Below are 26,897 nucleotides of genomic sequence, written 5' to 3'. Positions count from 1 at the left end.
CTAGGAATGAGAAATTAGAGTTGTATCATCACTATATGCACAAATTTACATTAAATTAACCAATTTTTTCTGAAGAGGCTGCACATTTTGCATCCACATCAACAATGTGTGAAAACTGCAGCTTCTCTGTATATTTATCAGTATTTCTCTTTGCCTTTTTTCTTTGTGGGGGGGATAATTTTATATATGCATAGTGCTATATATCATTGTGACTTTACTTTGTGTCTTTAATGACTCATGATGTTGAGCATCTTCTCAGGTACTGGTTTGCCATCTGTCTGTCTTTGAGGAAATATCAGTTTAAACGTTGTGCCTATCTTTTAATTAGAACATTTATCTTTGAATTAATTTCAATGGCTTCATTAGTATAATTTAAAAACAATAAATTATACATATTAAAAATGTACAATCTGATGAGTTTTGACAGATGTATGAATCCATACAACCACCAAAATCAAGATAATGACCATATCTATCTCCCCCAAATTTTCTTCTTGACCTATTATAATTGCTCCCTCTCACACCTCTCAACTTTGCTTTATCCTCAGCCACAATATCTATGTTCCTAGAGACTAAGCTGCATTTTCCAAAATTTTATACAAATGGAATTATACAGGATATGGTATTTTTAGTGTAACTTCTTTCACTGATAGAATTATTTTGAAATAAGTCTATGTCATTCCATGCATCAACTGAAGTTGAGTGTATACTGGATGGTATGGCCATAGACTAACTTGTCCTTTGTACCTAGCGTTCATTCCTTTTCCTAGGAGATTAGTACTCAATGTAAGGACATACATTAACTTATTTTTTGGCTGATACAAATAAAGCTGCTATGAACATTTGTGTACAAGTCTTTATGTGAACATGAGCTTTCATTTCTCTTTGGAAAATATCTGCAAGTAAATGGCTGTGTCATGCACTGTGTACATGCTGAATATTTTAGGACAGGGTCCTCAATCCCCAGGCCACCACCTTACCCATTAGGAATCAGGCTGCACAGCAGGAAGTGAACAAAGGGCAAGTTAGCAAAGCCTTATCTGTATTGACAGCTGCTCCCCATCCCTTATGTTAATGCCCAAGTTCTGCCTCTGTCAGATCAGTGATGATGCTGGATTTTCATAGGAACAAGAACCTGACTCTAAACTGAGCATGTGAGGAGTCTAGGTTCTGTGCTCCTTTGAATCATCCCCAAACCACCCCCAACCTCTGCCCCAGTCCCTGTGGAAAAATTGTCTGCCACAAAACCAGTCCCTGGTGCTAAGAAGGTAGGGACTACTTACTTATTCAGGGGAGAGCTAGATGTTTTTGATTGAAATATAATTTACATACCACAGATTCTCTATTTTAATGTGTACAGTTTAATACTTGCTCATATGGAGGTTGTAAACCAATTGTCAGTATCACTGTTAGAACATTTTTATCACTCCAAAACAGAAACAAAAAACTTTTATCCATTAGCAAGCTCCACAACTCCTTACTTCCTCTAGCACTTATCAACCACTAATCTATTTTCTGTCCCTGTGGATCTGGCTATTTTGGATTTTCATTCAGAGGCAATCACAAAATATATATTCTCTTTTGTTTTGGTTCTTTTGCTTAGAATAATGTTTTCAAGTTTCATCCATATTGCAATGTGTCTATTCCTTTTTTATGGTAGAGTCATATTCCATTTTTTGGTTATACTATTTTTTATATATCCATTCTTCAGTTGATAGTCAGTAGATATTTTTACTCATGTTTTGTGATGGTTCACTTTTTGGATTATGTCTTTTGATGCATAGAAGTTACTAATTATTAAGAAGTCTAATTTACCCATTTTCTTTCATTGCTTGTACTTTAAGTGACATCTAAAAAGCCACAGTCATGATAATTTATGACTATATTTTGTTCTAAGAGTTATAGTTTTTGTGTATTTGATTAACATTGTTTAAAAGTCTATTTTTCCTTCCATACAATTATTTGCCAAGTTAGTCAAAAATTAGTTTTCCACAGATGTGTGGTCTAATTTCTCAACTGTGTTCCATTGATCTTCATGTTTATTTTCATATGAATACCATACATTTTTGATTCTTGTAACTACATACTAAGCTTTAAAATCTGGAAGTAATAGGCTGGAGATGCAGCTTAGTGGTAGAGTGCTCATCTAGTATGCTAAAGCTTTGGGTTCCATCATCATTACCACAAACACACACACACACACGCACACACACACACATACACACACACACAGAGTGAATCCTCCCATGTGGTTTTGGTTTTCAAATTATTTTGGACATTCTGGTTCATTTGCATTTCAGTGGGAATTTTTGGATTAGAATGACTCAGTTTTTACAATTAAAAAAGGCCAGACTTTAAATAGAGATTACATTGAATATATTGATGAATAAGAAGTATTGCCATGTTAATGGCATTAAGTCTTCCAGTCCATAGATGTGTGATGTGTATGCATAACTGTGTCAACATGATTGGCTTTGGAGCTGCTTGAGAGATTATTGGAGCACATTTCTTGGTGTGTCTGGGTGAGTCATGGCAACATGACCTTGAATACTATATTTAGTCCCTCATGGCTTTCTCTTTAGTGCTATTCTCCTGCTCTACTTCCCTGATGCCATGAACTAAGCAGTTTTGGTACACTATGTCCTTCTGCCATTATGTTTTTGCCATGGAGCCTGCCAATCATGTGCTTGTCCCCTGAAACCATGAGCTAAATTAAATCTTTCCTCCTTTGAGTTGTGGACGTTGAGTATTTTATCCCAGCAATGGGAAAGCTAACTAATATAACATGGGATGGCTTTCTATTTCTTTAGCTCATGTTTATTTTCTTTCAGCAATGTTTTATAAATTTCAGTGCAGAATCCCTGAACTAATTATGGTAAATTTGTTCCTAAGTATTTTATTCTTTTTATGTAATTGCAAATGGAATTTTTCTTCATTTCATTTTTAAATTCTTCCTTACAAATATTCAGAAGTATAACTCATTTTTGTATCTGGAGCCTATAAACTGAAAATTCACTGAATTTATTATTGGTCTAATAGCTCTTTTGTGGATTCTTTAGGATTTTTAATATATAAGATGATATCATCTGCAAATAGAATTATTTTTACTTTTTGTTTTAAAACCTGGATTTCTCTTACTTTATTTGCTTGTCTAATTGTCCCGAGTAGAAAATCTAAAAATGAATAGAAGTGTATAGAGCAGACATTTTTAGGGTAGAAGCTTTCAGTCTTTTACCACTATATGTGATGCTAGTTGCATGTTTTTTGTTGATGCTCTTTATTATTTTTAGTAAGGTCTGTAGTTCATTTTTCTATTTATTGTGAAATAGCTTATGATTTTTCAAATATATTTTCTGTGTCTATTGATATGATTATGTGCTCTCTCCTTTTATTTTATTGTTATGGCTTTCATAGGCTTAGCCAACTTCAAATGACTAGGATAACTTGTAGTTAGTCATCATGTATAATACTTTTCACAGGACTCTGGATTTAGTTTGCTAGTACGGTATATTGAGGGAAATTTTGTGTCTACATCAGATATTTGAGATATCTGTCCATAGATTTTTTTCTTGCTAGGTCTCTTTCTGGTTTTAGTAGCAAAATAACATTGTTCTCATAGACTGAGTTGAAAAGAATTTCCTGCTCTTCTAGATGTTTGGAGGAGTTTAAGAAGGATTGATGTTAATAATTCTTTAAATGTCCATTATCATTTACTAGTGAAGGCATCTCATTTTATACTTTTATTTAGGGACAGATGTTTTTATTATTAATTCAGACTTATTACTTATAGTGAGTATTTACAGATTTATATTTGTTCTTCACTTGGTTTGTGATAGTTTGTGTCCTTCCAGAACTTTTTCTATTTTATCTAGGTTGTCTAGATATCACCTAGATTCATCTGCAATTATTCACATTTTGCATATTTATGTATTGAACCCCCAACCCCTATGCAACTGTGTTTAGAGACAGGACCTTTAAGGAAGTAATTAAGGTTAAATGAGAATATAAGGATAGGGCTGTAAACTGAAAGAACTAGTGCTCTTCTGAGAAGGAGCAGAGAGGCATGGCTCATCATGCTGGCACAGAATAGGAGTGATAAGAGGACTCAGTGAGGTGCAGTCATCAACAAACCCAAGAGAAGCACCAGAAACAACCTTGTTGGCACCTTAATCTTAGACTTCTCAGCTCCAGAAATGTGAGAATATCTATCTTGTTTAAGCTGCCCATTATTTGGCATATAGTTACCTTTACTGGTAGTTTTTATTTCTTCATGTGTATTTGAGTTAGTGTCTATTCTTTCATTTCAACATGGAAGATTCCCATTGATATTTCTATTTTTTAAATTAACTTTATTGGTACATTTAAGGTATACAATATAATGACATTCATCATTGGAAATTTGCACCCTTACAAAAATCCATCTTGGTTCTTATTTTTTTCCCCATTCCCCTGCCCTCCCTTCCACCCCTCCACCCCTCCCTATTTACAAAGACTTTGTTTCCATTTTTTCTTTTTCTCATATTAATTCCATTCTCTTCTTTCTTTTCTCCTCCCTCTCCCATTTTCCCCCCGCTTTGGACATTTTCTTCTTATTTCACATCATCCCATTGATATTTCTTATCTGGAAGGTCTAGCAACAAATTCTGGTTTTTATCATCTAGGAGTTACTTAATTTCTCCTTTATTTTCTACGTAGTATTTTTCTAGATATAGAATTTTTGATTAACAGGGTTTATGATTTTTTTTTAGTCTTTATTTTTTCTTTTCTCTTTTTTTTTCAACCTTAAATCTGTGTGAATGCTATTCCATTGCATTCTGGCCTCCATCCTTTCTGAAGAGAAGTTATCTGTTTATCTTATTGAAAATAATTACCTTAAAATATCATTTCTTTCTTACTGCTTTCTAAATTCTCTGTAGCTACCAGTGGGACAATAATTGAAGGACCCTTGTTAGCAAGACAGACTCCATATTGCTGCTTGACCCACCTGCCTGCCCTTTAGATGAACTCAGAAGAAGGAAGCTTAGAAACCTCCTCCCCTTAGAGAGTCTCTTAGAAACAACAATTAATCAACTATTTACAACATTTACAAATGTTCTTACAAAAGCAGGACGTTCCGCTTCTGTACCTTTTGCTTGCTTTACTAGTTCTATCCCATAGGGGGCCTAGAAACTCTTGGCCTCAAAGGTGTATAAAACATGTTTGTCAACCCCCAGCCGAGGCTTGAGTCCAATGCTCCGCTCGGGTCCCGGCCGGTAATAAACTCCTGTGTGGATTTAATATCGGTCTCTGGTTGGTTCTCTCTCGCTGGGTGTAACAATAATGATATATGTAAGTATGGATCTTTTTGAATTTATTCAACTTGCAGTTTGTTGAACTTCTTAGCTCTGTTAAGTTTTTCTTCAAGTTGCAGGATTTCTTAGTCATTTCGTTTTACAGAATATTTTTTTTTATCATATCTTCTTTTCCCTTCTCTTTCTTCTCTCCTTCAGAGGCTCCCACTATATGTATGACTGTGTATCTGGTGATATTCTACAGGTATATAAGGCACTATGTAATTTTATTTATTCTTGTCCTCTTTATTTCTTCAGCCTAGATAATTTGAATTGATTCCTCTTCAAGTTCCTTCATTCTTTTACTTACTCAAACCTACTCTTGACTATTTAGTGAAATTTTCATTACATCTTTTATATCTTTTAACTTAGGAATTTCTCCTTTAAAAATTCATTTCTGTGCTAGGCATTGTGATGCATACTTCTAGGAGGCTGAGGTAGGAGGATTTCAAGTTTAATCCCAATCTGAGCAACATAGTGATTTAGCAAAACCCTGTCTCAAAAAAAGCAAAATAAAATAAAAAAATACCTGAGAATGTAGCTCAGCAAGTAAACCCTAGGTTCAATCCCCAGTATTCAAAAAAATATAATTTTTCTTTTTGTTAATATTCTTGGTTTAATGAGACATGGTTCTCATACATTCTTTTAACTATTTAGACATTTTATTTTTGTTCTTTGAGAAGTTGTAAAAGACCAGTTTAAAAATCTATGTCTCCTAAATCCAAGGTCTAGGCTTAATGGGATTTCTCAGGGATGGTTTCTATTAACTGCATTTTGCCTTGGGTATGGGCCATATTTGTTTCTTTCTTTCCATTTCTCTGAATTTTTCTTGAAAAACAAACATCTTTAATAATAAAAAATAGCAACTCAGGCAATCAGATTTCCCCCATCCCAGGTTTGTTGTTGTTTCTGTTGTAGTTGTTGGTGCTTGTTTTTTTTTTGCTTACTTACGTCATAAGTTAATTCTGTAAGTATGTATTGTTTGTTATGTGTGACTACTGAAGCCTCTAGTTAATCTGTTTGCTTGTCATTTCCAACTCTTACAGTTTCATTCCTTGCATTATCTGGATCATGGACACTTCATTCATCTTAAAGTCAGCATTGTGATACCTTGCTTAATTCCTCATGTTGTCTTCTTCTATGTCAGGTATCAATATCCTTAAGGATATATATCTATTCACATATATATATATATTCACTTACAGGTTCAGGAGATTAAGACTTGAACATCTTTGGTAACCATTATTCAGGCAACAATAGCTGAGAACCAAAAAATATTTTTATTCTTTGTTCAGAGGTGTGTGTGTGTGTGTGTGTGTGTGTGTGTGTGTGTGTGTGTGTGTTGGGACCCACCTTCAACATTCAGCCTACAGTTGAAAATTCTTCCTTATCCTTCATTTTTTTTGTTTGAGAAAACCTCACAGTCTAGATTTTTCTGTTATGCCTTCTGATTACTCTATTACTCATCCAAATCATTATCCCTCACTTCAGGCAGTCATAATATTAAAACATTTTCTGGTAACTGTTTGATATATACTCTCCAGAAAAATCATTTTCACCTTGGGTAGGCTTCAGGTTAGATCAAATAGTGGCAGCTTTTTAAGTGAAATCTTCTGGAAAACCACCAGACAGGTCAAATATTGACAGTTCTTTGTGCATGATGTTTTGAAAAAGCTTTGGTTCATATCGCTTCTTCCAGGCTGCTCTAGGAATGCAGGATATTTTCAAGGGTACTGCAGAGTTGGAGAGTTAGAGTAGATGTGAACAGGACAAGTTAAATACCACAAACCTCACTCTTATTACCAACATTTAGCCACCTTTCTTAAATAAATTCTCCCTGCGTTACTGTAAACTTTTACATAATTTTTGGAGTTCTGAAAAAGTTAAATATGACAATTTTGCTGAATTTTTCATTGCTTTTATGGAAGAGAACATTTGTGTTACTTATGCCACCATTTTTGTTAATAACTCATAAAACTGTTTGAAAGGGTGGTTATACCATTTTATGTCCCATGCTCAATGTTTGAGAGTGGAAATTCTTCCATTCACCAATACTTTGAATGATCAAAGAATTTTGTTGTTGTTGTTATTGTTATTTTAGATATTTTAACAGGTGTGAGTGGTATCTCATTGGTGTTTTGTGTTTGCCTAATGACTGTTCATGTTGAAAATCTTTTCATGTATTTGTCATTTGCATATCTTTGGTGAAATGTCTTTAAAATATCTTCTTTTATTTCTTGTTTGTTTTCTTAATGTTCAGCTTTGTATATTCTTTATTCTGAAAACAAGTCACAAACATGATTTGCAAATAATATTATCTAATATGTGCCTTGTATTTTAATTCTCTTACAATGTTCTTTGAAGAGAAAATTTTAATTTTGATGAAGTCCACTTTATCAAATTTTTACTGTATGAATGTTTTTGATGTTGTATGTAAGAAATATTTTATTAACTCGAGGTTCTAACATTTTTTCTTCTAGAATACTTTATAATTTTAGCTTTCCAGTTAGGCTTATACTGTATCCCTATAGATTAATTTTTGTATATGTAAGGTATAAATCAAATGCTTATTTGTTTGCTTACTTAGATAAATAAGTGATTCTTCCAGAAGGATTTGTTGAAAAGGCTCCACTGAATTGCTTTTATACCTTTGTTGAAAATTAATTAGCCATAAATCTTTAGAAGAATAGTAAATAGCATTTATGTCCAGAAGTGGTTGTGTCTCTCCTCCTTGTTAAGTTACTGGTGTATGTGTGTGCCTATAGAGAGATTTTATTTCAATTTTTTCAGTAATTGAATTAGGTTTTGATTTTTATTATTGCTGTCAAAATCCTTAGCATGTGTGACAGGCTTCAAATTCCTCCAGCTGTGGGTTTCTCTTACATTGTGGAAGCTCTGAATGGGTTTTTTTCCATTGAATTCTGCTCTTATATTTCAGCCATCTCTACATTTGTGCCATAGAAGTATTTTTTCATAGCCTTGTCTCGTTCCTAGTAGTGAACAATACAATTCTGTGCTAGTTCAGGGTGGGGTGGTCCTCACTTGTTCTGGTTATGGCAGTTGTTTTTTGTCAAACTCTTTAGCATCTATGAACATGATCATAAGAATTTATTCTCCTTAAATCTATTACTATAAGAAAATATGTCTGAGAATTTCCTAATGCTGAACACACTTCTTGTTCATTTAATAAACTCCACTTGGTCAGTATGGATTATTTTAAGTTTTTCTTCCAGCTTCTAATTATAAATATTTTGCTTAGAAATTGTGAAACAATATTCCAAAATGACATTGGTTCATAATTTTTCAATGCAATATTTGTCCAGATTTTTCTTGAAAAATGACATAGAAGTTAATATTGAGCTTCATAAGCTAATTTGCAAGATTCTATTTTTCTACTATTTGGTGCAATAGTTTAGCATTGGAATTATAGATTCTCTAAGTTTTCATAATATTTTTCTATAAAATGTCTGAGAACTGGCACTTTTTAGTGAATATGTTTTCTCAGAGGAAACTGATTCATTTAAATTTTTTCTTTCTTCTAGAATCAGTATTGGTATATCGTAGGGTTTTTTTCATCAAATTTATTGGTACATTTTAGGTATACATTATGATCATATTCATCATTGGGAATTTGTACCTGTACATTATATATCTTGGTTCTTGCTTTTTCTCCATTCCTTCCCTTCCACCCCCCTACTCCTCCATTTTTAAATAATTTCCTTTTCACCCAAGATGTTAAACTTGCGTAAAATTGAACAAAGTTTTCTCTGAGGGTTATCTTTATTTTGTTTGTATGGTGAATCCTTATTTTTCACTTTTACAATTTTAATTTCTCCTTTTATCCAATGATTAGGTTAAATTGTAGTAAAATCTGTTATATTGATTTATTTTGAAGTGCTACCTTTTTAATGTATTACATTTTTTCTGTTATCGTGTTTTCTGACTTATTAAAGTGTTCTTTTATCTCTTAAAATTTCATTCTACTGCTCCTTTTAAGTTTATTCTGTGGTATTTAATTAATTTACTTTTATTCTTATGGTTTGTAATCTAGCCTATGTTTTCTATTTTCTATAGTATCTATTTTTCATCATGATCCTTATAATTGTGATCTCACGTCTGTGAAATTTTCACCCTTAAAATGTCCTTAAGCTCCCCAAGCTCATGTTTCATCTCATCCTGGGGTCTTAATGTCTCTTCTCCGGTTCCTGTATTTCTAGCTTTGGGGGTCAACATTTTAGAGATATTAGTTCCTTCAAACTGTTTTAATTTGTGGTCATACTCTTCATTCGCTCTGTTGTAGTGGTTTTTAGTATTCTTTGTGGTTGTCTTTTGGTTTTTTTTTCCTCTTGTTTGGGTATAATGATTCACCTCAAATTTATTTTTGTGTATAGAGTAAGGTAGGAATCCAGTTTCTTTTTTCCCATTTGTTTTGCACACTCTAACAGCTCCATTTGTCAAAGGACTCCTTTTCCCCCACTAAAATAGCTTATCAAAATTTTCAAAAATAATTGAATGTATATATGTGTGAACTTTATCCTTTTCTGTTTGCTTTTATATTTATTTTTATGTCAATACCACATTATCACAACTCCAGTTCGTTAGTATTTAATTGAATAGTGACATTCTTTAGCCTTTTTCTTTATTTTTTAGATTTTATAACTATTCCTAGTGCTTTGCATTTTTTTACTAATTTTAGAATCAACTTGCTGATTTCCATAGAAAGTACTGCTGGAATTTTCACTGAGACTGAATTCACTCTATAGATCAATCTGGGGAGATTAAAAATTTGAATCTTCCAACCCGCCAACATGTCTCATCTCTCTACATGTATGAGTTTGTTTTTTTTTTTTTGGTAAATTTTAATATTTTCCCTCAGATTTCTATTAAGTCATTTCCTATTTAGAAAAAAAAAAAAAGGTAGCTTGCCAGTAGTGTTCACTTAATTTTACACGAACATATTCTTTGAGGTTGAAGCAATCTGACTGATTTTCACTGTGAAAATAAAATGATAAAAACTGCTGTTGGAGTTATTCCTAAACATAATTTGTCTTTAATCCTAATTTAAATGAGATATTTTATGGCAAACTTTGAGGTAAGGCTAGTACTATTATCCACAAATTATCTCCAGGTGAACACTCCACAGTCATAAGTACTACCAGCGACTACTCTTGGCCAAATGGGAAATGGGTTAACACATCATTCTATCAGTGCTGCTCTAGTGACTCTATTTTTATTTATTATTGAATGAGTTGGATTCTCCTGGTCCTGCATTTTGCAGGAGGTTCCTATGGAGGGGGCAGGGAGTTGGTAGTCTTCCTACTGATACAGCAATAAAGTGCTTCCAACATACTTTACTTTAGATGGTTGCCTCTTTTATACTTTATATAAATAAATGTTTTTGTTTTTGTTATTTGTAATTTTTCTGGCTTCAACCATTAATGCTACTCACTCAATTTCAGATCCCAATTTGGCAGACAATGGAATGGGTCTTCCCCTTTAAGAAGTACATTTTTACTACTATTTTCAAACTCTGCCATTCCTTATCTACTTATGGCTCCATTTCATTTTCAGCCAGTGTTGGAAGCCCTTATATATTTTTTCAATCTGTATAATATATCTTTATTCTAGTGTCATTCAAAGTAGTGATTTCAAGATTTTTCTTTCTAGCCTTGCATGAAACCTGGGAAGAATAGGAAAGAGATTCTGAGTTGTGTAACCATGTTAATATAAAAGGTCCTAATTTTAAACCTGATTTTTAAAAAAATCACAGAAGCAAGAAATGTCCATTCTCAAAAGATATTGTTCATAAGTAGAAAGTCCTATATGATAAGAGATTAAAATGAAATTGATCTGTGAAATTAGCTAGAGCAAAACACCTTCAAGATTTTAATTTTCCTAATAGACTTTTATCTTTAATCTCTTTAGATTTCTAGGACTTATATTTATAGGGATCTAAAAGAGATAATAGATTTAACTTAGCAGGAAATTGAAGTTAAGTGTCTTCATGTAGACACCTCTGCTGAGTGTCACTTAGCATGTTAACACTTAGCCAACTCCCAGCCCTTCCTTTTGTCCTTTCACTAGTGTCCATAGGCTTCTTACTATGTCTCTAGTGACTTATCAAAGGTATTTTTCTTTGTTGTAGATATGAAAAATGGATTTGGGTGGGTAAAACTGTCCACTTTGTTAATAACAAAAATAGGAGTAGAACTCAGGTTCACTCAAGATAAAAAGTCTCAATTATTGAAAGATCTAAATACTAGAATCAGTGGGAATCCCTATCTCTTCCCTATACATGTATCATCTGCTTTGGGAGCACTGTTTCAGAATGGCAGCAATTCGGTTTTTGCTTTACAAAGTATTAAAAATTACCCATCAAACTATCTCATTGGCAGTTGCGGGAAAAATACTTTCTATTGGGAAAGTTCTTGCTCCAAAAGCAGCTTCTGAAAGTTGTTGCTGCTTCTTTCGTTTCCTCTTCCCTAATCTTGCCACCTTCCTCAGGTATTCAGATTATACCAAGACCATGAGCAACAGGTGCTCACAATTGCTGTTGCAAACCAGGACTGAAAGAGGTAAGACAAGGCAAGGGACATCACATTAGGGCAAGGCAGGGTAGGAATGTGGGAGATCCAGGGGGTGCTAGAAGCTGGTATTTAAGTGGAACCTAGAGATCCAGAAAAAAGAGACCCACAGAGCCTGTATGTATAGTTCTGGTCTAGGAAGATCAGGAATCCAGTAGGCAGTCACAACAGCAAATCCAATGTCTTACAAATAGAGTGCACTTTAAACTGGGGTAGTTCCAAATTTCAAGGAAAACCTAACTTGTGCCTGTGTGTCACCACTTTGCACAACTAACTCTAGGGAGCATCTGTGAAGAACAGGTCTGCAACAGTAGGAAGCTGCTCAGTATCTTTTAAGAGTTTAAAGGTGAAAGATGGAATGTAAGTCTCTCCTAGTGACTTGTACTATCAAACATGCTCTGGAGGAAAGTACTGAAACCCACACAGGTTTTATCTCCTCACCACAGTTTCATGTCAGTGGAAATCAAAACAACAAGGTGAAGGACTTAGCCTTCAAATGAGGACAGTAATGTGGGAAGGGGTGATTTGGGGAACTCCTAGGCTTCCTGACTGCCTTGGTGGCTAATGTACCAGCCTTGATAATTGCAGAGTTTGGAGAGCTCCCCATTCAGCTCCTCGATTTAATACACATCCCTTTAATTTGATGTTTTAATATTTAGCTCTAAGACTATCGTCAGCCGTTTTTTCCCTCTTTCCTTTAACACTGATGACCTTGTTCCCTTTTATAGCATGAACAGAGCCAAGTAGTGTGCGTTGAAATCCAGTGACCTTTGTGTTGCTTGAGAAATCTGAGGCTGACATCTCCGGGGCCTTTTTGTTTCTCTCGCCTCTCTCTGCCCTTGACCTGCCAACTTCTTTTGGCTCTCCCGGGCTTTCGTCATATCCCATATCGATTGCTACCCTTTCTTTATATGTGGGATGCTAAGAATGGGCCCTGCAGCACAATGACGCCTGCTTTGGGCGATGGTTAGGTCAGCCTCTGACCCTTGGACACAGGTCCAGTGATACTTCACCGGGTCAGGACTGCTGTTGTATCAGGGGCTCATAAAGGAACCAATTGATTTTTCTTCCACCCTGCTATTCTAAACTCCCAAGATCTTTTCTGGGATTTCAGTCTACTTCTTTGAATGCTCTTTTTCTGCTTCTTTTCCATCTTAGACCCTATGATCCCCAGGTACCCAGTTTATTAATTACCCCCAATGCTGACAGCAGGTGGCCACAGTTCTGTTAATTATGTCCCCAGGCTTAGAAATTTTCTTCTAATGACATCCAATCATCTACCTTTGAATCTTAGGCTGAAAGCAGGTTGCAAGCACAGAATCTCTTCCCTTGAGTTCTTAAAATCTATTCTTCTGACCTAGCACCTTAAGAATCACATGCTATCCCTTCAAGGTATGGGGCAGAATTGCCATGTACTCAATGCCTTCTGCAGCAACAGGTGGAGTGATAGTTATTTAGGCTCAAATAAAGAGAATTTGAGACTGTCCAGCACAGCATCGATTTGCCAGCCCACCTTAGGAAAGTATTAACCAGAGACCTGTAGTGGATTAAGTCCTTTCTCTTGTCTCTCTCAATCCCCAGGGCTCCAGTGTAAACTGTCCTTTAGCTCAAACAGAGATTGCAGCTTTCCACAGAGTCAGATAAAGAGAGTAGATGGGGCCACAGTTAATTTCTTCATGGGGGGAGGTATAAGAAATACCATGATATAGAACATGAGAGGCCTGCGGTTCCAGAGTAGTAAGAGCTAATCACTGATAACATTATTACATGAGTGACCAGGCCTCTGTCTTTCATCCCTAGAATGGGAGAAATATCCATTTTGTTCTTGACTAAAGTGCAGCAAGGAGAATTAATTGTGTGACATTCCCAGAAGACTTAGTAGTCAATGGAGGCAGGTACTATATGTATATGTGTGTGCAGATATGTAGAAACATGGATAACTCCACACTGTCTACTTTGAGAAACTGAAAAAAAGTCAGTTATGACTAAGGAGAACTGTCAAGAGCAGGAAGTTTTGGTCAATTTGTACATACTTTAAAGCAATTGTGATAGATGTGGAAAGAAAAATAACTTGTGAAATATCAGTAGGGACTTCACTGTAAATACAATATGCTAATAGTGTAGCTAGTCATCAAAAATACTGTGTGTCTTTAATGTAGCCAAATTAAATGAAGGGGAATAATATCTTTGCATATAAATAATTAAAATAAAATAAAACATGCACTTAGTCTCACAATTGATGAAGTGAATGTAGGAGGTGGGGAACGGATAAAATCACATCTAGTCACGGTCAGAGGTGTTTTACCTGGTCTACAATTAGTTTTTCTATGTGTATCATTGTAATTGACCCTCATAACACTCCAGTGTGATAACTAGGACAGGTTCCCTTTGTATATTACAAGTATTACCACAATGACACAGTGTACACATGGGAATATTCAGATGCAATTGCAGGTCTTTCCTCTTGAGTTAGGTCATGTCTTACTATTCCACAGTTTCTCTAGGGATTGTGCATTTTATTTGAGACCTAGGTTATGTCCTCATATTCTGTCCTCTCTCTGAAGAGAATCCTTTTTTCATTGGTCCCTCTTCCATATCCTGGTAACTCACGTCCATCAAATACCTACTCCCTGTAAATAAGACCTTCCTTTTTCATGGGCAACTTGTTAGGCCTGCTTTGAATGATGATGTATCCCTGGGCCCTGGAAGGTCTTCAAACCTTCTCTTCAACTGACTCTACCTGAGGAGCTCTCACTCTGCAATTTCTTGTCATTGTCCAATCAAAGGAAGTCAATAGAAGAAGGGTGAAAAAAGGAAGTAATTTGGGAGCTGCCTAACCAAATATACACTAAAATCCTGGCAGGTGTGCAGTTTCCCCCTCCAAATACAGCCAGCCCTGGTTAGAAATAATTCAGATTGTCTTCCTAAGCTCACTTATTATTTGTCCTCTATTCAATCTAGCACTGATAAAAATCACTCTCAAAAGGGACTTTTAATTTGTTCTTGATTTTGTTGGATCTTTTCTTTCGTGATTTCCTTCTCTAACTATTGAATGCTTTGCACTTACTTTCTTTCTCTGGTTGTTTGAAAGCTTGTCAAACAATGAATTCTCCCTTTCCAACTTCCAATATATTTTGGACCTTTGGCTCTCGCACAGGTCAAGGTTCATGTGAGGATGCTGTTAGATTTGTGGGTGGGTAAATAGACCAACATTATGACAATTGTGTCTACTTCTTTGTATTAGGTTTAGACCTAGGGAAAATGATCACCACCTTAGGCCCCTTCTCTGCCCTCCCCACCCCTATCATAATTTTTCCTGACCATTTGGAGACTAAGAAAAATAGCAGAGGTAAGGATTTACTACTCTTCCTTTATACATATGAATACATTACATCATCCCAGTGAAATCCAGACCTATACAAGACTCTCCCTGATGACTTGGCTGTGTTCTCTGCTCTGCAGACAACAAAAGATGATAGGTTGTAAGTTCCAGCATCAGAAGAGAGCAACTGGCTTCCATTGGCAACCTTACTTGTCAACTGGCAGCTCCAACAGACAAGATTCCCTAGGTCATCTAAGGACAGGCAGGGGCTGACAAGTTTGAAAGCCAAAAGAGAACGGGTTGACTTCAGCTTTGTAGCTGTGCAATGCCCCATCCCCTCCACACTACCTCTCATTCTAGAGCTCATCTCCTTTTCATCTCAGCCTGGGATGGGGTCAGATTGTAAGAAATATAGTAAGAAATATTGTCATTTCCTGAATATGATTAATGGAAAGGACTTAGAACAGCCACTGTGGAAATTATCTACTCAGAAAATGTCCCTCTTTCCATTGCACCCGACCTACCCAGCTTGCTGTTACCGAATACCATTAAGAAATAAAATATCACCTATTTGATTTTCTTTCAATTCAAGGCCCCCAACTGCTCATTTTAAATTCAATATTCTAAATTCCATTTGGTCATGCATAGAAGGTCAATTATTTTTTAATAAATGTGCTCTAAATAAACATTTTTTGAAGGAGTAATAATTTTAGATTCACAGAAAAGTTACAGAGATAGCACAGAGTTCCCATATATTCATCACCATCACCCAGATTCTATGACATCAGTTTTAATACTTGGCTGATTTTAGACTAATGCTTTAAATAGGACCAAACCACACTATCAAAATTTATTAAGCCTATTTAATTTGTAGTGCTGTCTCTAATCCTCATAGCTAGGCTCCTTAATTCTCACCAGTGACTCAGTCTGGTCTTGAGTTATAGGATAAGCCTGACCAGTGTGGAAGGAATTTAAGCAGATTCAGTGCCATGTTCTTGCTGATAGCTACAGGTTGCCTTTATGGAACCCTTGAGGCCCAGATTTGATGAAGTGCACACTGAGCATTTACACTGGGAAGAGTGTTCCCTTTACACCTTCATTAGGGTTCCTGAGCCAAGAAATATGTGCTTACTTCCTGCCTTAGGGCATGACTCAAGACCCTTGACCTTGATTTTCAGTGGCCCTTTCTATGGGTTCCTAGGAGTGCTGCTCAGCTCCTGCTGCTTCACAATACAGAATGTGTTTCTGATTCTATCTGCCAACCTGTATATTAGGATTTCCTCCCTAGCCTCTGTCTATTCCACTACCACAACAGACCTCACCCCAGCCTTGACCAATTGCTTGACACAAGGCTTGCTGATATCCTACTCTGTGAATTTTGTGTTCTAGCTGTTGGTCTAAACTTTCTCTTCATCCCCATTTTCTCAAATTAACTGGTCTAGACCCATGTCCAGGCTATTTCCAAGATTCTCCAATCTGCTCACACTGACCAAGCTATGCTTAATTACATGAGGCATTATGATTTAGTAATTTCTACAGAAACATTTAGTGTTGGCTGCTTTCTAGATTCCATTATTGAGGCTCATGGAGGTGAAAGGGGAATAAAACTCCCCTTTCAGAGAGCTCACGCTCAGCAGAAGAGTAAGGCAAGAAAAGTGAAAGCTGTTGGCCAGCGGAATACTGGCTTTGCGGAAGAGAAATCTGAGCAAGTGAAGAGATGGTATTTAGTTCTCTAGAAAAAGGCATAGAGGAAGAAGAGCAGGTTGAGAAGAACAACAGCAGCATCGTTCTAGACAGGTGGTATTTGAAATAACTACAGGATGTCCAGAGGAAGATGTCACTGTACTTCAGATGGAGAAGTCTGGAGATGGAAATGTGGGCTGCACTTTTGGTATTATAAAGACACACAAGCCAATTGTATCCCAAATCCACTCAGAGATCCTGGGTGGAAGGGAAGGAGACCTAGAGGGATGAGAAGGACAACACAGAGTAATTTCAAAACATGTCCCTCCAACATCGAGCATGAAAGGTATGGAAAAGAAGTATTCATTCAGGCCCTCTATTCCCCACATTTTAGCTGTCTTCCTTTAGTGCAATCTGCCCAAGCAGGCAGCAGTTAAATATTGCTCTTTGAAATTGCTAGAAAAAGAACAAGAAAGCCAAAAGTGGTGATCTGTGCTATTAAGGCAAAAAGATGCTCATTGTCCTAGAGGTTGCTCAGATGAGAATGAAGTCAAAGGAGATGCAAAGGATCTAGGCACATCCAGAATCCCTGAATGGATTTCACTATCCCCACCCATAATACAGGGACATGATATTACTCATTGTGGCATTCTGAGAATGACCTTCTGTGCTCCTAAGACAGAGGTTCCCTCGGAATTACCAAGGTAGCATAAGGGTGTCAGAACTGACAAATGTCTAGATTCCATTAGAGCTCCCAAGATAAGAGGACCCACCTAAGTAACTGAATTACTAAAGGTCAACTTCAGAGTCTCTACTTGGGAACTAGAGAAATAAGTATGTTCGATCCATACCTAGTAAGAAAAAAATCAAAGCCAAAGTGTGTAATTGTAATGATAGTGTCTAGAAATATAAAAAGCAAATTGATAGAAATTATTCATTGTGTTGAATTAATTGAGTGATGATTAAGATGCTTGATTAATTATGAACATTATTTTAAAGCCCCAGAACATAGAAGAAGTAGTACGTTTAGTGTACTGTGGAACTTTGCCAGCTTGCTGTCTTCAGGGCTAAACAACAGTAGGTGTGTTTCCCTGGGAAATTAAAGAAAACAATATGGGTTTTCTTAGTATTATCTATCTGGAGGCATTTGCTGAAAAATCCTTGAGTCTCCAGTTATAGGTCAGATATTCTATTGGGGCTCTCAAGCCACTTGAACTGGAGGAAGTTCCCAGAACAGTATTTTTAGGTAACACAGATGAGTTATTGTCTGATATCAGGGTATTGAAAGATTGCAGGCAAAGATTGCCTTTGTCCTGTTAATAGAGAAGCCCAGAGCCTTTATAAGTCACTTTGTATCTATGTGACTAGATATCCTGAAACAAGTTCACTTGAGAGAAAATACAGGAACAGACCAGTCCCCGCTGACAATGAGGCCCACTGATGCTTCAGGTGGCAGAGAGAGGCCTGGAGACTGAATGGAAGCCTGAGAACCACATGCAATAATATACTTTCAAGTGTACAAACTTTCCCTTACCAGTCTGGAAAGCTTTCACATTACTGATCCTAAGAAATTTTGGCAAGTTGTGCTCTAAAAAAAGAAGGAGAAAAGATTATCTTATTTGATTTTTAAAAATTTAATAGTGCTATTAAGCTGTAATTCCCATGAAATAAGCTACAGAAAAAGTGCAATAGCTTAGACATGTTCAAATGTGTCCTCCATAAAGGGCCAGGTGTTGGAAACATGGTCTCCACAGCTCCCAGCCCAGAGGAGACTTCCAGGTCAGCATGCCATGGCTCCCAGGCAGGAGAAGGCTTCCAGGTAGGCATGCCATGGCTCCCAGCACAGAGGAGGTGAGCTGCACAGGAGCCAGGAACCCCCTCCCCAACATCAAAATGAGAACACAGGTAAACAAGCTACAGAACCAGACTTCCAGATCACCTACAGCAACCCCCAAAGGAAAATGAGATGGAACACTCTGATACTCAACCACCTGCACTCCCTGAACTAGCAACAAAAAAGGACCTGGAAAAAATGAAATGAGAAATAATTTCTCACATAACAGCAAAGATTGTGCCCATAGTGAAAGACATGACTAATAAACCTAGAGAGGATAGAGATAAAAGAATAGAGGAGCCAAGGAACATGATGGAATCCCAACATAGGAAACAAATGGAATCCATACAACAGATGCAAATAGATTTCCAGGAGATTAAAAACTCCACTGAAAGTCTATGCAGCAGAATGAGCCAATGTGAAGGCAGAATTTCAGATATAGAAGATAAGATTGCAATTAGTGAACAGGAAAAGAAAAATTTCTTTAAAATTATAAGAGACCATGAGAAATCAATCCAGCAGCTGCTAGACAATGAAAAGAAGGATAACATAAGACTGATTGGAATCAATGAAGAAACAGGAGAGAGTGCAGATGACATAAAAAAACTGTTTACAGAAGTGAGGGCAGAAAACTTTCCAAGCAGGGGAAAAGAATTTGACGTACAGAGAAGCGAGGTACATAGGACTCCAACTAGCCTTGATCAAAAAAAATCTACACATAGGCATATACTTGCTAAGATTACAGAAACCCAACAGAAGAACAAAATTCTACAAGTAGTTAGAGAAAAGAAACATATCACATACAAAGGAAAGCCCATCAGAATCACAGCAGACTTCTCAGTGCAAACCCTCAAGGCAAGAACAGCTTGGAGTGATGTGTTTCAAGCCCTAAAGGAAAACAACCTCTAACCCAGATTGATGTACCCTGAAAAACTGCCTTTCAAACTTGAAGGTGAAATAAGATACTTTCATGGTAAACAGTACCTTAGGAACTTCGTGAATACCAAACCAGCACTCCAAAAAATTTTACACGAAATCCTAGGAAAAGACGAGGATCACAACCCCAGGAAGTCCAGCAAAATGAATCCACTGGGCATGACAAGAAATTAAAAGCAAAGGGGGAGGGTCAAACAAAAACAAAAAGTCATGAAAATAGTAACTCAATACATATCAGTTATAACCATCAATGTTAATAGTCTCAACTCACCAATCAAAAGAAATAGACTGGCAGAACGGGTCAAGAAGCAAGATCCAACACTATGCTGCATACTAGAAACACACTTAATTCAAAAAGAAACTCATAGACTGAAAATTAAAGGGTAGAAAACAATACTCCATGCGAGGGGAGCCTGAAAAAAAGCAGGAGTAGCTATCCTCTTTACAGACCAAGTGGATTTCAATCCCACACTGATTAATAGAGACAAAGAAGGGCACTATATCCTTATAAAGGGAACAATCCAAGAGGAAAAGATGACAATCATAAATATCTATGCACCAAACACTAGCGCACTCAACTATATAAAACAAATACTAATGGACATGAAAAACCATATAAGCACTAATACAATAGTAGTGGGGGACCTCAATGCCCCATTGTCACAAATACATAGATCAACGAGATGAAAAATAACCAATGAAACACTAGAACTCAATCAAACTCTTGAACAAATGAATTTAACAGATGTTTACAGAGTGTTTCACCCCACAAAATCAGAATACACATTCTTTTCAGCTGCACATGGGTCATTCTCCAAAATAGACCACATACTCACTCGCAGAACATGTTTAGGTAAGTGCAAAGGAATTGAAATTATCCCCTGTATATTATCAGACCATAGTGCCATGAAATTGGAGATCAACAGCAAAAGAAACTGCAAAAACTTCATAAACACATGGAAATTGAACAACACACTTCTAAATAACCGATGGGTCACAGAGGAAATTAAAGAAGAAATCAGACAGTTCCTTCAATTAAATGACAATGACAATACAACATATGGGAATTTATGGGGCACAATGAAAGCAATCTTATGAGGGAAATTCATAGCAGTGAATAATCATATTAGGAAAACAGAATGAGCCCAATTAAACAACCTGATGCTGAACCTCAAGCTTTTAGAAAGAGAAGAGCAGGACAAACTCAAAGTTCACACAAGGGAGGAAATGATAAAGATCAGAGGAGAAATCAATGCAATGGAGACTAAGAAAACGCTACAAAAAAAATCAATGAAGCCAAGAGTTGGTTCTTCGAAAGAATAAAGAAAATTGACAAACCCTTAGCCAACCTTATCAGGAAAAGGAAAGAAAAGGCCCAAATCCATGCAATTAGGAATGAAAAAGGAGAAATTACAACAGACCCAGCAGAAACCCAGAGAATCATCAATACCTACTTCCAGAACCTATACGCCAATAAGATGGAAAACACGGAAGAAACAGACAGATTCCTAGACATGTGTGAATTACCAAAGTTGAATGAAGAAGACCTAAGAATTCTAAACAACCCAATGTCAATGAATGAAATTGAAAACGTATTTAAAAACTTACAACCAAGAAAAGCGCGGGTCCTGATGGCTTTTCTGCTGAATTCTACAAGACATTCAGAGAGGAACTACTGCCACTACTGTTTAAACTCTTCAGTGAAATTGAAAGGGAAGTAATACTCCCAAAATCATTCCTGGAAGCAAACATCACCTTGATCCCAAAAGCAGAGAAAGATGCAACCAAAAAAGAGAACTATAGACCAATCTCACTAATGAACATAGATGCAAAAATCCTTAATAAGATACTGGCAAACAGAATGCAGAAGATCATCAAGAAGATCATACATCCTGATCAAGTGGGATTCATCCCAGGGATTCAGGGATGGTTCAACATATGCAAATCAATCAATGTATAACACTGAATCAATAGAGCCAGGGACAAAAACCATATGATCATCTCAATAGATGCAGAAAAAGCATTTGACAAAATCCAGCATGCATTTATGATAAAAACCCTACAAAAAATCAGAATAGATGGTCTCTACCTCAATCTGATAAAAGCCACCGATGAAAAACCAACAGCCAATATCATACTAAATGGTCAAAAACTGAAATCATTCACACTAAAATCAGGAACAATCAAGGATGTCCACTATAACCACTCCTGCTCAGTATAGTTTTGGAAACATTAGCCACAGCAATTAGACAAGAGAAAGAAATAAAAGGAATAAAGATAGGAAAGAAGAAGTCAAACTGTCATTATTTGCAGATGACACGATACTGTATATAGAAGACCCCAAGAACTCCACCAAAAGTCTTCTAGACTTAATAACTAAATTCAGTAAAGTAGCTGGATACAAGATCAACACACAGAAATCAATAGCTTTCCTCTACACGAACAACAGACTCACTGAGAGAGAAATAGGGCAAACAATTCCTTTCACAGTAGCATCCAAAACCTGAAATACCTAGGAATCAACCTAACAAAGGAAATCAAAGACCTCTTCTCTGAAAACTATAGCACTTTGAAAAAAGATATTGAAGGGGATATCAGAAAATGGAAAGACATCCATTGCTCCTGGGTAGGAAAGATCAACATAGTGAAAATGGCTATACTTCCAAAATTGCTTTATAGATTCATTGCAATCCCAATTGAAATCCCAGCAGCATATTTCATAGACCTTGAGAAAACAATCCACAAATTCATTTGGAACAAGAAGAGACCCAGAATAGCAAAAGCAATTCTAAGTAACAGAGACATGGCAGGGGGTATTACAACCCCCAACTTGAAACTATACTACAAAGCTACTGCAATAAAAACAGCATGGCATTGTCACAGAAACAGACCTGAGGACCAGCGGAACAGATTAGAAGATGCAGAAACAACTGCAGACACACTTGGCCTCCTCATCTTTGACAAAGGAGCCAAACACCCTCGCTGGAGGAAAGATAGTCTCTTTAATAAATGGTGCTGGAGAAATTAGGTTTCAACTTGCCAAAGACTAAAACTAGACCTATATCTTTCACCATGCACTAAACTAAAATCAAAATGGATTAAAGATCTAAATATAAAAACAGAAACGCTGAACCAGCTGGAACACAGGTTACATAGAACTCTTGAAGACACTGGGGTAGGAAAAGACTTTATGAATAAAACCTCAGTTGCCCATGAACTAGCATAAAAAATCAACAAGTGGGGTCTCTTTTTACTAAAAAGCTTCTGCACAGCAAGTGAAACCACCAGCAATGTGAAGAGACAATCCACAATGTGGGAAAAAATTTTCACCAGCAGTGCCTCAGACAAAGGTCTACTATCTTGAATCTATAAAGGACTTTAAAAAATCAGACCTCCCAAATTTAAAGACCCAATCCCAAAATGGGCATCTGAAATGAACAGACATTTCTCACACAAAGAAGTAGACATGGCAAATAAACATATGAAAACATGTTCAACATCAGTGGTCATTCAAGAGATGCAAATGAAGACAACAGTGAGATTCCACCTTACTCCAGAAAGAATGGCTGCTATCATGAAATCAACTAACAACAAATGCTGGTGGGGCTGTGGGGAAAGAGGAACACTGCACCACTGCTGGTGGAAGTGTAGACTGGTGCAACCACTTTGGAAATCAGTATGGAGATATCTCAAAGAACTAGGAGTGGAAGTCCCACTTGACCCAGCTATTTCCCTGCTGGATATCTTCCCCAAAGAATTAAAAGAATCATACCACAGTGATATATGTGCACCCATGTTCATAGCAGCACAGTCTATAATAGCTAAAACTTGGAAATAGCCCAAATGCCCATCAACTGGAGACTGTATCAGAAAATGTGTTTTTTTTACAAAATGGAGTACTACTCAACCATCAAAAATGAGAAATTAGAGACATTTATAGCTAAATGGATGCACATTGAGGCCATACTCTTAAGTGAAATAAAGAGGACACACGTGTATAAATACCAAATAGTTTCTTTAGTGTGAGAAACTGAAAGTGTAAATAAGGACTAAAAGGTATAATAGATAATGTGAAATAGGAAGAAAAGGGGCAAAGGGGAGGGGGAAGTGGGAGGGGTAGGGGAAAGGAAAGAAGGGAATGGAATTAATATGAGAAAATGGAAAAATGGAAACAAAGTCTTTGTAAATAGGGAGGGATGGAGGGGTTGAAGGAAGGGGAGGGGGAGGAAAAATAAGAACCAAGAGAGCATGTAAAGGTGCATATCTCCAATGATGAATGTCAATATATTGCACACCTAAAATGTACCAATAAAAGGATATACAAAAACAAACAAACAAACAAAAAACATGGCCTCCAGTGTGGCAATGTTGAGGTGGAGTGATCTTTGAGAAGTGGGGCCTGGTGAGAGATGAGATTCTGCAGATGCTGTTGACCTTGTGAAGGGATGAATGCTTCTGTTGAAGCAGTATATCCTCACTCTTCCAAGAAGTACCCTTATTTGATCTTTTTAAATTTTTATTGACATTATATTTGTATATATTCTTGGGGTAGAAGGAGGTGTTACTATTTTTTGCATACAAAGTGAAATAATAAATCAAGCTTATTAATACTGGATCACCTTAGCATGCTTATCAAAGAACAGATATCAACATGACCACTTTTTAAAAGAAAAAATAGAAACTTTATCAAATAAATATCTATTAAGTGCCTCTTAAGACCATCACCAAAACATGGTATTTGCAGTTATACAGCTGTTCTGTGGGACAGCACTCTGATGTCCCTCCTTGTGGGAAGTATATACCTGTTTCACTAAGATCAAACATAGACATATGACTTACTTTGACCCATAAGTAGAAGTTAGCTATGTGATTTCAATGCAAAAAGTGTGGAGAACCACCATTGGAATTGTTTTCTTTTCCTTAGCCTCAAGAATGGAGTATTCCTTGTACGGGCTAATTCTTCTACCTGATCCTGTCTTCATGTAGGTGACCTCAGCCTCTCCACAGCCAACGTGAGTGAGATATGAATGAGAAATAAATCCATTGCTGCTATGATCCACTAAGACTTGAGGACTGCTTGTTATTGCAGCATAACCTAGTGAAATCTGATTACTACTATTTTTATTGGTGCTTGTGAAGCCATTATACACCCAACATAATAACTAAGTTTCCCCAAACTTATTTGGGCTATATTTCCACAGTTGATTCTGTTTAAAAAAGATCTAGATTTTGAGTGAACTTCATAGAACACATAATGGAAAGATACATAACTGGATATTCTTGCAGATTCACGAAAATTCCAAGCAATTTCTCAAACATTTATGTTTGGATTATATCCAAAGCGTGATTTCTTCCTTCATTTTAAATCTATATGAATCATTAGGAAAATGGAATCCATATGTTTCTCCTTTGTTTACACTTACCTCATTAAAATATATTTTGAACAAACCACTCCACGGTTCTTAAAATCATATTTTCCTTCCCAAGCGGGGAAGCTATCTTTCCTATGGTCTGCACCTCAAAGGAAGAAAATGTGCTCATCCTTTTGGGATCTGGTAAGGTCCCCATCTCAGACTTCTTTCTCTCTTGGCCTCCAATAAAAGTCCTCCAAATGTGCGCTTCATTTTCAACAGCACATTGCAGTCTGCCAAATTAAACCATGGTATCCAGCCATCCAAACAACACATATTTCTTTCAAGAAAATGAGAGATTCAAAGACAAAGGGTCCAACATTTCCTCAGGCACCTACTCTTTTCACGGACACATAGTCCTTTTCTTTGTCACCAGATCAACTTTAATGTTTTATATTTTATTTCCTTCTGATAAGAAAAATAATTTTGGAACCTTGCTTCTTTAATATTGGGAAAACATTAAACATTTTTAGCGTGTCATAACTAGCCTTTTCTCCCTCACCCTCACTTTTTATTTTAACCTGCCTCCTTCAACACCAAATCAGTAGAAATTCCCTGTTTCTATGCCTTTGCAAATGCTGCTCTCGTTCACTGGCTGCCTTCATCCCCCTGTCCACCAGGGGCTTTCTGCTGAAATTTTTCCTCCCCTCTGATCCTGGAGCAGTTATGTGCTTCATTTCTAGTGGACCCACATGGCCAGATGCAAATTTCCATAAACATGTATCTCATGGCATTATAATTATTTATACACAAAATAGTCAATCTCCAATAGATTTTATTTGACTTGAAGGTAGGGAACATGCTTTGTCTGTCTCATCACCAGACAAGAGCTTTCCAATCACTGTTCACTCCTTGAATAAAACTTCACAGTCATTACCATATCTCCACTTTACTGACATAGCCACTGTACCTATACTGAAAAAATACATATATTCTGAATTGAGCAATGAGGATCAAAGTTTCATGTATAATAAAGATGTCAGAATACTGTTGGAGAAGTGAAAACAGAGAGAAGAGAGAGCTAATTATTCAGAGAATTCAGATGCTATAGAGTAGACTGCAGAGAGTGGGCAGCAGCCCTCAGCAGCTTCCTAGGTCTTCCATGTTTCACATTAATTACACTTATATAACTTTTCCAGGGTTGATTCTCCCTCTACTCCTCTAGACTTAACCCAGTTTAAGTCTCTGAAAGTACTGTATTTGAGATAATTGAAGGCATAATTTCTAGGGGAATGAAAGGAATAACAGGCATTTTATATGACTTTTACACATAAATGCTATATATCCACACCATACATACATGTCCTATATGTGGGGCTATCTATAATGTAATGTTATATGTGTGTTTGTATATATACATGTACATCTCTGTCTCTGTTCATTTAACCTTGGATATGAATAAATTTTCAGGTCAACCCAACCTCCTAATTACTGCATTCTCCTAGAGGAAAATTCTAGATTCACATTGTGTGGAAAACAAAAAAATTAAAAGATTAATTATTCATTATTACAATCATAGGCAGCATCATAAAAACTGAGTAATTCTGACCTTTGTGTTTTGAATAGCAGAAAGAGGAGATTGGTGATTTTAAAAAGAAATTGAGAAACTAAGCAAATAATTCAAACAAAATGAATGTGTCTCCTCTTGAAACAATGCAAGACTCAATTAAAATTTTCCTTCCCCATCTTTCCTGGTCTCAAAGGATTGAAAGCCACTAGCAGAATTTTTATTTTTATTTTCACTTTTTGGTTTGGTTAAAACTACAGGTTGAGGCACAGAAGAGGGACTGGGGCAGG

General features: G+C 36.5%; 1 protein-coding gene across 1 annotated transcript in view; it reads left to right on the top strand.

Moving 5' to 3' along the window:
* Positions 1 to 25,102, top strand: part of LOC106008314 (uncharacterized) — a 149,417-nt gene extending 124,315 nt beyond the window's left edge. Inside the window, exon 7 of the mRNA XM_087212568.1 lies at positions 24,614 to 25,102. Within this exon, the coding sequence (XP_087068694.1) occupies positions 24,614 to 24,675 (62 nt within the window). The 3' untranslated portion in view covers positions 24,676 to 25,102. The remainder of the gene's footprint in view (positions 1 to 24,613) is intronic.
* Positions 25,103 to 26,897: the final 1,795 nt, after the last annotated feature.

Source organism: Heterocephalus glaber, unplaced genomic scaffold (assembly GCF_053883595.1).
Source record: "Heterocephalus glaber isolate CG9 unplaced genomic scaffold, H.glaber_assembly_v1.0 deba00001431, whole genome shotgun sequence".
NCBI lineage: Eukaryota > Metazoa > Chordata > Mammalia > Rodentia > Bathyergidae > Heterocephalus > Heterocephalus glaber.
This window is presented reverse-complemented; position numbering and strand designations above follow the sequence as displayed.